Source organism: Euleptes europaea, chromosome 1 (assembly GCF_029931775.1).
Source record: "Euleptes europaea isolate rEulEur1 chromosome 1, rEulEur1.hap1, whole genome shotgun sequence".
NCBI classification, from domain to species: domain Eukaryota; kingdom Metazoa; phylum Chordata; class Lepidosauria; order Squamata; family Sphaerodactylidae; genus Euleptes; species Euleptes europaea.
Window position 1 is genome coordinate 132,320,735 of NC_079312.1, and position 15,471 is coordinate 132,336,205.

The window sequence follows — 15,471 nt, forward strand, 5'->3', positions numbered from 1 at the left end:
ATCTTGGTCTAAAGGTTGCACAATAAAAAAATCACAGACCCACAGCTTTGTAGTGACTCTATGGAGCAAAAACAGAACCCCCCAAAATCCAACATCAAATCACATATGAAAGCCAGGACTACAGACTGATCCATAAAAAAAAACACAGATCCACCGCAAAGTGGTGGATCTGCGGTTTTTATGGTTCAGTCTGTAGTCCTGGCTTCCATATGTGATTTGATATTGTAATTTGGGGGGTTCTGTTAAAAAAAACTTTAACTCCCCCCCCCAGGATTGTTATGGGGGTAAACGACAGGTATTTTGAGCTCGTTAAGAGGAAGGGCGAGATAAAAATGTACTAAATAAATCAAGATAATTCACAGTGGGTAGCCGTGTTAGCCTGTCTGCGGTAGTAGAAAAGGGCAAGAGTTCAGTAGCACCTTAAAGACTAACAAAAATATTTTCTGGTAGGGTAGGAGCTTTCGTGAGCCACAGCTCTCTAAATGCAAAAATATTTTCTGGTAGGGTATGAGCTTTCGTGAGCCACAGCTCACGCTGTGGCTCACGAAAGCTCCTACCCTACCAGAAAATATTTTTGTTAGTCTTTAAGGTGCTACTGGACTCTTGCCCTTTTCTAATAAATAAATCAAGACAAGGTGCTACAAAACCCCTTCTCTATTTTATATCTGGTTTCTAGACAGCCTCCAGTCCCACCAACTCTCGTCAAAATTACACATTGCCCTTGCACCTTATCACCATTTCTGCGCCTAAAGCCAGGTATTTAGGAACGACGACCACGCCGCTCCCCCAAGACTACAATTCCCAAAAGGGCGCGCGCGCCATAGGTCGACTCTGAAACACGCCGCCGGAAAGGCCCCGGTTATACAGCAGCCGTTACCTGCTGAGGACACGTCGGTTAAGGGGAAACAAAGAAAAAAGGGACGGACCAGAACCCTCGCGGCCTCCGTAGCGAATGATGCAACCACAAACAGAGGTTGCAGTCGAGTCCCGCCTTCTTAGCATCCGATTGAACGAGACGAGAGCGTGACGACACCCCCTGGCATTCTGATTGGCTGAGCTGTTAAAGCTCTGTGACTTGGCCGGGCCGCAGCACGTTTGATAACTTTTTTTTTCTCTCCTCCGCCGATCAAGCCACGTGGGCGACGCCAGGTTTGTTCTCCGCGGAGCATCTTGATTCTAAGGGAAGGCTGTGGAAACGAAGGGGAGAAGTGCATAACGAGAAAGGGATCAAATCGAGAAAAAGAACAGCTGGGGGGGGAAAAGGTCGGGGCCTTGAGCATCCATCTGGAAAGAATGGGAGAGACAACGGGGAGCGAAATAGGGGCAGAAGAGGGGTGGAAAGTGCTGGATGGCTGAGCTGTGATGATAGCAGAAGAGATTGATAACGTCTAATGCTAACAATGAAACTTTAATTTCTTTTCTCATCCTCTACCTCCCCAGGAACCCACTGTGTTACTCCTTGGCAACCATGAGTGTGGGATTCATCGGTGCTGGACAGCTTGCCTTCTCCCTGGCTAGGGGTTTTACTGCAGCAGGTAGGCAGAGACCAGGGTGTCCAGAAGTAAGATTTTGATGTTAAATGCTGAATTCAAAGCCCACTTTCAGTGGAATTTTTGCAAAGCATGTTTGTCTACACAAGACTAAAACTTGCTCTAGGTGTGAGTAAAACACTGTTGGCAATTATGTTCAATGCCCAGGATTGGCAATTTACTGCCATGTGTATATATTTTTTTGCCTGTCAGCTGGTATGACCCTAGAGAATTCTGAATACCACATTAATGAGAAGAGCTTGACGCTAGTGCTTGGAAGGAGCTCTTCTTGCTTGTATTTTGCAAGAGTCCGATGCAAGCCTTGGGTTAATATTATACTTGATTTTAAAGTATATATATGTGTGCTAAGTTGGTTTGTAATGAAATTCCACCCGTAATGCTATCCCTAATAAATCACCACCCTCTCCAGAATAACTTGTTCCACAGTGAAGTATATGTATTGTTGCCAGAATGCTAATTGCTGACAAGCAAAGGTAGAAGGTATGCATTGTGCTTTAATTTTATTTAACCTTCTTATTCTTAAATGGTCAGGTTGTAGTAGCTTTGACCTGCCAACAAAAACATGGGAAAAGCCCTAAAAAGGGCTTACAGGGGCCACCCTTACAGTTAGCATGACCCAAAGGGGAAAAAATAACTACTATCTTCTCATGGGGAGATTAACAAGAAATGAAGCAATACAGCTCAAACAAAAAAAAATACATATCTGACCACAAAAAAACCACAAACATTGCAAAATACAGCTTGTGTCTTTTCACATAAACATATAAAGATCTTGTGGGAGGAATTTTTATGGCATGCTATCCAGGCATATTGGTATGCCCCCCCCCAATATAGTGATGTAACAATTTTTCAGTTGTAAAAATGGAAGAACGTTCCCCTTCCAGAATTAGGTGGTTTTCTTAACGTGAGCGGTAGTATGAATCTGTTTCCACTGACAATCTTGTGTAAAAGATGTGCTGAGAAGGGACTGTACAGAGTAGGGTGGTGATAAAATTAGAATAGTTTAACCGACTGTTGACAGTCCCAAGCCAAAACTGAAAATTTCCTTTTTTCCCAGGGATCTTAGCTTCTCATAAGATCACAGCAAGTTCACCGGATACTGATCTTCCAACAGTGGCAGGGTTGAGGGTAGGTTCTGCATCCTGCAAAATCTGAAATGCCTCTTACCTGTCCCTTGGGTATTCAGTGCATGTCTTGTTTTATTTGCACCCAGCCAGCAGCTGTCGTTTTAGTTCACTGTCTTTGTTTTGGGGCCAAAATTCCCACTGAAGTGGGACATATCCATTGGCATGGGTAGGGGCTGTGGCTCAGTGATACAGCATCTGTTTTGCATGTATAAAGTCCAAGGTTCTATCTCTGACATATCCAGTTAAAAGGATCAGGTGGTAGAGGATGCCAAAGATCTCTACTTGAAAATGTGGATAGCCACTGCAAGTCAGACTAGGCAATACTGACCTTGATAGGCCAAAAGTATGATTCTGTATAAGGCAGCCTTGAGTATTTGTTCGTGCACATTCATTCATCTGTCACCTATGGATAGAACAAGAGAAACTGGGGCTAAACTATATGCAAATGTGTACAGAATCATGGAAACATAGAGTTAGAGGGGATCTCCAGGGTCATCTAGTGCAACCCCTGCACAATGCAGGAAATTCACAACTACCTCCTCCCCCACACCCCCAGTGACTCCTGCTCCATGCTCAGAAGATGGCAAATAACCTTCAGGATCCCTGGGCAATCTGACCTGGAGGAAAATTGCTTTGTAACCCCAAAGTGGCGATGGAAATTACCTGGGCATGTAAGAAAGGGCTACAAGAGCCAAGCATTTCCAGAGGTCAACCATACCATCCTAACTACCTCAACACTCTTGTAGGGGTTTGGTCACAATAGTCAAACCTGTTATTAGTGCATAAAACCCATCCAAGAGTACGTTTTTCCAGGACAATGCAGCATAACAAATGCAGTGTGCAACCTGACTCACACAATGTTGTCTGAACAGCGGGACACCATTGTTGTCTTGAAGCTCTTGAGCTTTAAAGACACCTTTTTGCACAGATGATGAAATACTGCAGTACAATCACGGTTGGGAAGAAGGGGAAATCCAACTTCAGGTCCAGTACCACCTCTCTCAATTCCACCAGGAAGTCAGGCATGGCTGGTGCACCAAGAGAATTAATCTGGTTTACATCTGGGTTGCCAACACCAGGCACGAATAATCAAAACAAGTGGTGAAACTTAATGAATCCATCTGCTATTGGATTTAGGACTTTCATAAAATAATTTGATAAAAAATTAAAAATCAGCATACGAAAGACTTGACTTCCTATCTTACTCATTTTTTACCATCCTACCTTTTGAAGTCCTTTCTTTGGGGCATTCCCCCTGGAGCTACAAGAGGAATTGCTCTCTTGCAAAGCAGTATTATTCCACACATCTCCTTCTTTATCTTCCCACTGACTTGTACTGAGATTCACTCCCTCTCCACCTCTGCCCAGCCTTTTTGCATAGAAGATTTAGAAGCTGAGGGAACTGCAGCCCTTTTAGTGTTACAGATGCTTTGGGAGTGGGCTATTGATGGCTTAGAAACAATGGGTGGGAGGAAGTTTGCAATCCTTTTTTCCACTTTCCGTTTCCCTGCTTAACCCAAGTGGCTTTGTCCCCTGGGAGATTTCTGCAAGGGTGGTGGGTAGGAAGTCCTCGGGAGGAAAAGTTGACACACATTCTTCCCCAACCCTCAGCTTTTCAACACTGACCTGACCCTTCCAATAGCAGCTTTTCAAGCTAAAAATGTCTGTTGGGCTCTGTCTGTTTCTGTATGCAATGTGTGGGTTGGGCCTAGTTCCTAACCATGAGGCAGGCACGGGGAAGCTAATTGGGATCATCCAGTATCTAAAGTCCTAAGTTGCTGAATTTGTCTGAGGATTTAACCTCCAACTCTGCCTCCTGCCTGTTGTGCTCATTTAAAAGCCAAAGTCCTGTGACCTTGGTGGCCACTGACATTCTGTGTTGAGCTTGCCTAGTTTTTGAAATACCAAGTAAACAATATAGTACCCAGCTGTTGGCTGAAATCACCTATCTAAATCCTCATGTCTGTGCTGTTTAAACAGAGTTCAAAGAACATTTCACCTGTTGTGTTAAATTGTATGTTTGTGTTTCCCCCTCCAGAAAATGGGTGTGAATGTCACCCTAAGTAACAAAGAGACAGTTAAAAACAGCGATGTCTTGTTTTTGGCTGTGAAACCTCCCATAATTCCATTTATTCTTGATGAAATCGGACCGGACATAGAGGATCGGCACATTGTGGTCTCATGTGCTGCTGGTGTCACTATCAGCTCTATTGAGAAGGTGAGAATTTATAAGCCCTGACAAATCCATTCAAGTTACACTGAAGGTGGACAATGAGCAGCCAACAAACTGCCTTTGAGAGCCCAAGGACACATGATGGCAGCAGTTCTATATGTTTACATATAGAAAGAAGGGGGCTGTGTGTTCAGTTGTAGGAGCAAAAGGGATCTGTGGGAAAGGAGTGCAGAATTCTTCCCCAGACTCAAATCATGACTATTGATAGAGCTCAAATGAGAAGAGAAACTGCAGAGGGAAGGATTCCGTACTGCTCACCCTTCCATTCATTTTGCTTCAAAAATCAACCCCCATCTTTCTACCACAGCACCACCAATCCCATCTCCCATCCAAATACTAATCAGGGCTGACCCTGCTTAGCTTCTGAGATCTGACAAGATCATGCTAGTCTGGGCTATCCAGATCAGAAGCTTATTTCTCAGTTAAGTTCAAATGTAGGGCTCTCACATACCACTCCACAGACAATAGGGCCTGTTTGTCATGGGATAGTTTTGGTAGCATAACATCCGTTCATGGACCTCATGGTTTTTGGCCCTTTGGCATAATCCAGGGGAACAACATATCCCCAGAACTGGGTCAACTGTAGGTCGTTAGTGTTCCTTTGTTCATATTGGTGTCCCAGAGAAAAAGCATTGCTGCTGGCATCTGATCTCAAGCTTCCTGATAAAAATCAGACTAATATTTATTGGGACTCAGCCCACAAAAGTGGCATTGGTGAGGGGAAGCTTAAGAATGGTTCGACTGTGAGAATGGTTCAAGAATGGTTCTACCTTGTATTGGGTCTTCCCTGAAGGTGTGTTCACACAACTCATTCACATGTTGAACATTACAAAAGCTTAATATGTGTTGGCTGCCCTCTCTTTTTTGAGGCTGTTGCTTGATTATGATAACAAAGCCTCACTGGAGACAGTGGACACACGAGAGGAATATCAAACAGGCTGTTACATAATAGTTGCAGTTAGCAAATGAAGGCATAGTTTTATGTATGTAGTCTGATTTGATGGGGATTCTACGCTGAGTAATGGTGGTGGTGGGGAATTATCTCACCTTGCATTTTCTCTGCCTCTTTGTAGCTTGCTGTGCGAGAGTTCATTTTAGATGTTAAGTTGTATGTAAAATGTTAATTTGTCTTTCCTACTTTTGCATCTCAAGAAACTTACTGCATTCTGCCCCGCCCCAAAAGTAATCAGATGCATGACCAACACACCAGTGATTGTACGGGAAGGGGCCACTGTTTATGCTACAGGGAGTCATGCTGAAGTGGAAGATGGGAAGCTCTTGGAACAGCTGATGACCAGCGTGGGCTTCTGCACTGAGGTGGAAGAGGACTTGATTGATGCTGTGACTGGACTCAGTGGCAGTGGGCCTGCTTACGTATGTGTTCTTTTTTTCCTGTAAGAGGCAAAGGGGACTTACTGGTTAAAGTGCAGAAACCATACTAGCAGGGACTAGATTGTCACATGAGATGGATCAAACTGCAGTAATTCTGCATTGGGGCTTCATAGTGACCCTCCTTGTCTCCAGAATGTCCTCAGAGCCACTAACTTCTAGGGCTGGTTTGTTCAAATCCATCAAAAGTCAACCAATAGACTCCATTTACAGCTGGTGTTTGGGAGGCTTTGCTTAGTACCTTATGGCTGCCCTTTGGATGGAAACTGTAGGATGAAGCTGCTTGTTTTGAGGCTGGGTAAGCATGGATATGTGTGCAGCTATGGTTGGGGAAGATGAGTTTTCTCTTCTTTAGGGTGCCTGTCCTGGTTTTATTTTTATTTTTTGCAGAGGAGAAATGACACTTAGTAACAGCTTGTCCAGATAATTAAATGGGATAACATCTCCTTTATAGGGAACTGCCCACCTTTGGAAATTCCAGCTTTATTTGCCTGTGAATCTGCTTCTGATTTTACAGGCGTTCACAGCCCTGGATGCCCTGGCAGACGGAGGGGTGAAGATGGGACTTCCTCGCAGGCTAGCTGTCCGGCTGGGAGCTCAAGCATTGCTGGTCAGTATCTCGTTCAAGGCATGTTCATATACCGCTTCTTGGTCTGCAATATTTGGTTGGAAATATCCTTCCATCATTTTCATCTGAAACAATCTACATGTTTTGAAGACTATGAAAAAGTATCCTGCATCCTCAGATTAGTTATCTAAATGGGCTCCTTGCTGCAGCGTCAAGAGTAGAAGGAAGTACTGCAGGAAGGGCCAGTAGGATGTAGGTGGTGATTCAGGCATGTGATGCTGAGCCATCTTCGAAACCTTCAGGTATCTTGCACACTGGATGCTGTTGCCTTTTGTGGCTGGAATCGCCTTGAGCGGTTTTCATAAAAAGGCGCTTAACCAGTTAAGATAACATCGAAGACAGGCTAAAGCTGTTGTTGCAGTTTCCCGTGAGCTTTTTTTACTCCTCTTTCCAAAACTGCAGGGAGCTGCCAAGATGCTCTTGGATTCTGAACAGCATCCCGGACAGCTGAAGGACAATGTGTGCTCTCCAGGGGGCGCCACCATCTATGCCCTGCACTTCTTGGAGAGTGGCGGTTTCCGGTCGCTGCTCATCAATGCTGTGGAGGCATCCTGCGTCAGAACGAGGTACACAAATACGTGGAGGGTGAGAAGCAGCCCATTCTTGGCTGTGTCTTCCTGCCTGCTAACAAAGTGTTTGCTTCAACAGGGAACTGCAGTGCATGGCTGACCAGGAGAAGGTCTCCCCAGCTTCCATTAAGAAGACTTTAATGGACAAAGTGAAACTAGAGTCTGCTGCTGCCAACAAAGTCAGCCTGTTCAACAAAAAGAATCCTGGCAGCAAGAAGTTCTGAGGAAACTCTAGGCCTTCCATGGCCATGCTTTCTTGTCTCTTTCTAGGGAATGTATAGTTTTAGCCATTTGGAGGAAAGCCCAGCCCTGTATTCAGGGTTCCAGAAAAGTTATTTTAGCTTCCAGGTGAGATTATCAGAGGCTAGTAGGAACCAACATTTCTGCAGTTGAGGGGAGGCAGCATGTGTGTGTGTGTGGGGGTGACCATGTGCTTCTCTTTGTAATATTGCAGATTTGTTTGGGTTTTAATGCTGCTTTTTCTCCAGGGATCTCAGGAGCGATGCATGTAGGTTATGCTTCTTCCTGTCTCCCATTTGCTCTCACAACAAACGTGAGGTAGGTTAGAGAAACAGTGGCTGGGCAGGTCAACTCAGGAACTTCATGGCGAAATAGGGATTTAAATCTAGATCTTCTGGTCCCAGGTTGATACTCTCTATTTGACTGGTGGGCCAAAGCTAGTATTCTTAATTTATGGAATCAGACTGGAGGCTGAGCTGAAACCTGCAATGCATGTAGGTTGATACCTATAGCATATCTCATTGCAGCATAGCCACGGCCCAATCTGCAGGTCATTCTGGAGCCTTGTTTGTAATCCTTATTGTTCCCTACCCATCTTTGCTATGCTTGACTTCAATATCTGGAATCCAACTAAACAGCGCCTGCTATGCTGCTCACAATGGTACAGGAAAGGTTTGCAGTGTGGCTCTCTGCCTCCCTCCATCTCCTCCTCCTCTGTGTTAGCGAGATGTAGAAGCTCTTGAGTTACAAGTGGGTGATTTATGAAATTACAAGGCAGGAGTTGTCAGAAGCAAAACTCCAATCTCTCACTTTAAAGACTGGTTAGGGAGTCATCCATTTTTGTATTGTTCCAGTTCATGCCAATAAAGGTTGGATAACTGGTTAGGCACACCTGTGGAACTGATTCAGTTTGGTTCACAGCGGAGGAAAAACAATGAATAGGACAGTACTGAGTTACAAATGGTGCTGCTATAACCAGTGACCACTACAAAGCCTGCCTGAAATAACTAGATGTTTTACCTGTTGAATTTCACTCAGTTTTCCTCTAGAATTCTCATTTCATTAACTTGGATTGCCCAAAGCACATACTGAGTCCATATGGCTGAATGTAAAGTCTCCTTATGTGCCACACAGGTTTGGCCAAGGGTGGAGTTCCTTTTCCTGAGCACTTAGTAACCAGGACCAGACTCCTTCTCACACTAGGGAGGCTTAAATAAAACCCTAAAGGTACTAATAGGACAAGCAAAAGACAACTCCCTGCTTCTTGCTTTAAATGTCAGAGCCTTACCTGCCCGATGTGCTTCTTGTATCTTTTGAATCCACCTGAGGCATACTTCTGTGTTTCTCATGTCCTTCGTGAGCAAAAGCCCCACCTCTTTCCTGTCTCTCTGTGGAGTTTTCAGGACCTACAGGTGACCTTAAGCTTTGTGAATTTAGGTCTTGTCAATGAATTGGAACAATTGCTGATGCCCTAGATAGGGCTGGAGTTTCCCATGTGTAGGGCTCAGTGACAGAAACTCCATATGTTGCCCATTTCCTGCCTAATGTATCACTCTTCCATTTACTGGCTTCATTGCACGCTTTCCCTACTTCTTATCCCTTCCCTTATTTTCAGAGGTGCTATCTTGTATACAGAACAGAGAAAAAATGTGTCTGCTGTAGGTATGTGCAGATACTTTAGCTCTGGGAAACTTTATGTGGAATACCTCAGAATCAATCTTTCTAGACTATCGCTGTTGCAATCTGTAACATTTCAAGGTGTTTGACAGCTGAAAGTTGAAACCTTTTCTTTCACCTTTCCAAGGAGAAATCCTGCATTTCATCCTGGTCCTTGTCTGTTGCACCTCCCTATATGCAGCTACTGAAGAGGGAATCTGGCAGGAGGGAAGAGCAGGGAGGGCAGGCAATACGAGGGCCCAGAATCTAGGAGGCTGCTGTTATCTATGATGGAGGAGTGCCTACGCAACAGAAGTGGAATAGGTTGAACAGAAGTCTGGTTGCATTGACCAGGATGGACTTGAAGGTATATTGGTCACCAAAGATATTCACAACATAACTCGGGTTCTCTGAAGTCACTAATGGAAGGTAATTGCAAGGTCATTATTGGATTATAATAAAGAACTTGGGAACACCGGGTTGGATCCAGGTAGCTTTTTCACTTTATCTTGCCCAATGTTCCTCCTTACTACAGCCCCCTTCCCACCTGGCTTTTGTTGATGCAGGTCCCATGAGCCACAGCATAGATGTTTTGGGTGATCAGAGAGGGACCCCTCCTGCCTTTCTCACTAGCAGAAAAACTGGTTGGATCCAACCCTTGGTATGTTGCGCTTTACTGTAGACCTTTTTATGGGACACTTACTGGATTTCCTAGTTTTATGCTTTCTGTATGTGAGACATTCTTCTACAGCCTAAATAAATTCTACATGTTGTATTTCTTGCCATTGGCAGTAGGTTTTTTTAAAGACTGGATAAGAGATTCCTCTTGCTTACACATGGAAACTCTGTCTACAGTACAGATCAGGATTGACTTCAGGTTCGTTACTGAAGATGAGCGGTTGATCCGATTTTTATAGCTTGAAGAAACCATATGAAAGCACAGCAATACTTTTTTTAAAAAACAAGGATGCTAACTGGTAGCTGCTCTAAACTATGCCATTTTCATGGGCAGTGTGTCTAGCCAGACTCATATTTAGAGATGTATTCATATCTAAAGAACATCAGTGAGCCAACTACAGTCTTTAACTTGGCATCTTCTGGGTGTTGTGTCATTAAAGGTGGCCAACCTATTGAAGATGGTGTTCTGTGGTTCCCCCTACTTCTTGGAATGGGTTGTGGGTGGAGGGCACATTGTCCTTAGAAAATTTAGGAGGCTCTGTAAGGCTCTTTTGTTTACCATAGTGCAAGTTTTAGGCATTTTATTTGTTGATGGTGGGAAATTGGTGGTTCATTGGTAATTTTTAATTAGGTATGTATTGTAAGCCACCTTAAGCCATGGAGAAAGACAGAATATAAATGTTTAAATAAAACAAATTTTGCTGATCTGCCCAATGAGGCATTATAAAACAAATAATTTTACTCTTCAACTTCTTCTAGAACTTGGTTCAATCAAAGGTATAGCCTTACTTATTGTATAATACTTGAGATAAAATTGCTTGGAGAACTGAAACGTTAGAGCAACTCAATGTACATCTGATCCTGTTCAAAACTATGGATCCCTGCAACTTGAAATCATTAATAGCCATAATCTGATACAGAGTCAGAGGCACTTAATCCTTCTGAAATCAGTGGGATTATACATACCAAACACCGTGCTGGATTGTGGCCTGTGCTTTTAAATATCTGTTGTCTTAATTAACATTGCAGTCATTTTTGGTGTATTTCATGTTCGTGTAAAGTCAGTTGGCATTGCAGGAATGTTTTCAAGAGAGGTTTTCTTTCTCCTGAACCAAGAGTTGAGCCAGTTTACAAAATTTAAAAAGATCCATGGAGTTCTCGGCTCAGAGAGACAAAGGGCATCTTCAGAATGGGTGTTTCCTTTTCCTCTTAACTCGGGAGGCAGGAGTTAATATTTAAATTTTCCTTGACTACTGAGGGTAAACGCCCCCTAAAGCCAGTTCTATTTCCTGCCTTATCGGGAGAGCAGCCTTTACGCAGCTCTCAGTTCAAAGGAGAACAAATCTTTATTCTTATTACCTTTCTTATTTCTTACCTATCCTTTCCTATACTTGTATTTCATATCTGTGCTACTATTCCTATATCTCCTATATTCTTTCTATCTTAGATAGAAGGCAAAAAAAAAAAAAGAATCTTCCCGCCAAAACAAGATGGCGGATCGGCAAGAAGACGATTACATCGCTTCAGCCGATTTGGACCCTAGCCTACTAAGAGCTATGCCGGGTCCTTCCGAACCCTCCACCAGTCAACCTGTTGACTCGGGGGTTAAAAAGAAAAAGAAAACCGGCTCAAGCAGCGGAGGCGGCAGCAAGCGCAAAAGAGCCATCTCGGCCAGCGGCAAGCGTGCCAAACGCCTCATAGAAGCCGCCCGACTCACAGGCGCTCCGAAAAGAAGCGGACGAGTTCCCGCAGTGGCTAGCGCCATGGAGATTACAGCGGCTCTTGCCGCTCCTCCAGTGCAACAACAACTTCCAAGGGAGAATCAGCAGGCTGGCGGCTCGCCTTTGCCTTACAATGCTCCGTCCTCAGGCGGTTCGCCTTTAGTGCAGGGACGTGAAGCGGCTACGGAGACACCGGCTACTGGTAGGATTCCTCCCCCTTTGTTTCAAGATGGTGGGCTAGCCTTCTTTAGAGCGGAGCTGTCAGCTCTTATTAAAGACGCCTTCACAGAAGGTTTGAGAGCAGCCCAACCCCAACCCCTCCCCCTCCAATGTATCCCCAGACCTCCTCAGTCATGGAAGCCCATACATTGCAGGACTATACGTCCTTGGGTGCCCGTCCAAAACAAGTGCTGGCAGTACTTACTTTGGGGACGGCAAGTGGCCCACTAAGGCGGCCCTAAAGGACACTTCAGGTCAGCAGGTTGTGCAAGGGGAGGAGGGGGATGACTCCATGTCCTCAAGTGATGAGAAACCTGAAAGGGAGGAGGGCGAGTTAAGTTCGGATGGGGAAGACATAATTGAACAACCAAAACAGTCTAGAGTATTTAACGCTGAGGAATTTCCTCTGCTATTGTCTAAAACTCTGGCAGCCCTTGATCTTTCAGATGACACTGACACAGCAAACACTCAAAGAAAAAAGGGGATGAAAGAATTCTTTCACATGCATGACATTCCAGATAAGGTGATACCTGTACCTGATTATTTCCTATCCCTCATTAAGTCAGAATGGGAGAAACCAATGGCTTCAAAACAGTTCCCTATTACATCAAAAAAGTTTTATAATGTAGATCAGGCCACCTCAGAAATGCTCAAAGTGCCCCCGGTGGAAGCACCGGTTACTACACTACATACTTCAGACACAGTCACTGAGGAAGGTCAGGCATTGATCAGAGATCCTGCCGACAGAAAGGCAGAGTTGGCATGCAAAAAATCACATGAGGCTTCCGCCTTGGCAATTAAGGCCTCGGTTACATCTGCTCTGGTGTCAAGAGCGGCAATAATCTGGGCCAGAAAATTGACTCAAATTATTCCTCAGGAGGAAAAACAGGCTTGTGAAGGTGTCTCTAGAATTCTAAGAGCTGTCTCCTTCCTGGCAGACTCTACCTTAGACACCATGGCATACGATGCCAGAACCTTAGCTACATCAGCAACAGCGAGAAGAGCCTTATGGCTACATCCTTGGCCGGTGGAGCACCGGTCTAAATCAGTCCTCATGGGTTATCCACATCAAGGAAAACGCCTATTTGGGGACAAATTAGATACTATCCTAATGGAGACAGAATCGTAATTCCTTTCGGAGGGGAGGTAGATTCAATAGGAATTCCAAATTCTCCACCTTTCAAAGCGACAAGGGGAATAAATCCGGACAACAGTCCAAACAGTGATGCCGACCTACAGCCTGTGGGGGGCAGGCTCAGTCATTTTCAACCACAGTGGTCGACCCCTCATGTAGACCTGTGGGTTCAAAATATAATAGTTCAAGGATATCAAATAGAGTTCTCCCACATACCTGCAGACGGACTACAGATATCCCCAACATCCAAGAACAAACAGAAAATCCAAAGAACTTCAGAAGCAATACAACATCTATTAGACATCAAAGTGATCGAGATAGTGCCTCCTTCGGAACGCTCATTGGGAATCTATTCAGTATTCTTCACCGTTCCCAAAACAGATGGGGGATGGCGGGCCATCCTCGATCTGAAGTTTCTGAACAGAATCATTCCACTGAAACGCTTCCGAATGGAGACACTGAGGTCAGTCTCAGAGGCATTGAGACCAATGGACTTTCTAACATCCATAGACCTCACCGAAGCGTACCTACATATCCTCATTTATCCACAACATCGATGCTTCCTGAGGTTCCTCTACCAAGGAATGCACTACCAATTCAGAGCCCTCCCCTTTGGGTTAACATCTGCCCCAAGGGTATTCACCAAAGTACTGGTTACTTTGATAGCAGATCTACGCAAGGAGGGCATACGCATTCATCCCTACTTAGATGACATTCTGGTATGTGCAGACTCTATACAACAAAGTCTACAACACACAAAACAAGTAATAGAAAAATTGACAAGCCACGGCTTCCTAGTCAATTACAAGAAGAGCAAGCTAACTCCTTCATAACGACTAAAACACCTAGGAGTAGTCATAGACACATAGCAGAACAAACTCTTCCTGACGGAGGACAAGATCATCCTCATATCATCCCTAGCCAAAGCTGCATACAATTGCCAGATTTCCAAACTCATGTCCCTTGCCAAACTACAAGGGCACATGGTAGCTTGCATCCCCACCATACAATGGGCTCGCCTGCATTCAAGGCCACTGCAGTGGCTACTCAGACCCTATCAAAGGGACATTCAAATGAAAAGAGACATAAACATTCTCCTTTCTAAGGAAGTCAAACACAGTCTCCAGTGGTGGTCACACAGAAACAACCTTTCAAAGGGTCTCCGATTCATTTACCCGATACCAGAGCAAATTTTCACGGACGCATGCACAACTGGGTGGGGAGCAACCTTTCACGAGCACATAGCCCAAGGCAATTGGAACCCTCAGGAACAAAAACTGCACATAAATGTGCTAGAAATCAGAGCGATATTCAGAGCTCTACAAAGCTTCATATCACTGATCCAAGGAAAAGACATACTGATAAGAACGGACACTGTGGCCGCAAAGGCACATTTAAACAAGCAGGGGGGTTCACGTTCATCAGCCCTACACAAGGAAGCACTGAAAATACTGATTTGGGCAGAATCCAACCTAGCCTCACTCCAGGCGGAACACATTCAGGGAGTCACGAATATTCAAGCAGATTGGCTCAGCAGGGAAATGATAAACGAGGCAGAATGGTCCCTTCACCCAGACATATTTCAGAACATCACACAACGGTTCGGGATACCTCAAATAGACCTATTTGCTTCCAAATCTAAACACCAACTGCCCCGGTACTACTCCAGATTCGCACAACAGGGGGCGGAACAGACGGATGCACTAACGGCTCCATGGCCCAAGGGAATGCTATATGCTTTCCCCCCACTTCCTCTCATACCAAGAGTGCTGAGGAGAATAAAAACATCAAACGCACATGTGTTATTCGTAGCCCCTTACTGGCCCAGAAGGCCCTGGTTCCCGAGCTTAACACAAATGTCACACAGCAACTTCTGGAGACTTCCAGACAGACAGGACCTGATACAGGGCCCAGTATGCCATCCCAATCCAGGATGGTACAAAATGACCGTATGGGTATTGAACGGAGGAGACTTTACAACTTAGGTTACAGTGAGGACATAATTAACACCATTCAGGCTGCACGCAAACCTTCAACTCAAAGAATCTACAATTCTACATGGAAGGCTTTCACTAGGTGGTGCAGACGCAAAGGCTTTAACCCACTCAAACCTAAAACACTTGGCATCCTGTCTTTCTTACAGGAAGGTCAACAGATGGGCTTAGCCACCTCTACACTACACCGACAACTAGCTTCCATAGCCACCATCGTTCCAAGAGTGGCAGGCTATAAGATATCCAAACATCCTCACATTAGATTATTCTTTCGGGGTTTAAACATCATCAATCCCCCAACAAGACACAGGTTCCCTACTTGGAGCCTACAC

The 15,471-nt window shown here is 44.7% G+C and overlaps 1 protein-coding gene across 1 annotated transcript; it reads left to right on the forward strand.

The window, feature by feature from the left end:
• The first annotated feature begins 1,468 nt into the window (after positions 1-1,468).
• PYCR1 (pyrroline-5-carboxylate reductase 1) lies at positions 1,469-7,764 on the forward strand. Its single transcript, XM_056858813.1, has 7 exons — positions 1,469-1,535; positions 2,608-2,678; positions 4,716-4,895; positions 6,063-6,284; positions 6,817-6,909; positions 7,330-7,493; positions 7,576-7,764. Exons 1-7 carry the CDS (start codon positions 1,469-1,471, stop codon positions 7,718-7,720), a joined length of 942 nt encoding a protein of 313 aa, XP_056714791.1. The 3' UTR covers positions 7,721-7,764.
• Positions 7,765-15,471: the final 7,707 nt, after the last annotated feature.

Excerpts from the sequence above, each read along its gene's own strand:
- PYCR1 (XM_056858813.1), top strand. The coding sequence starts at position 1,469 with ATGAGTGTGGGATTCATCGGTGCTGGACAGCTTGCCTTCTCCCTGGCT. Across the intron at positions 2,679-4,715 it reads CAACAGTGGCAGGGTTGAGG|AAAATGGGTGTGAATGTCAC; the intron begins GTAGGTTCTGCA and ends TTCCCCCTCCAG. Across the intron at positions 6,285-6,816 it reads GTGGCAGTGGGCCTGCTTAC|GCGTTCACAGCCCTGGATGC; the intron begins GTATGTGTTCTT and ends CTGATTTTACAG.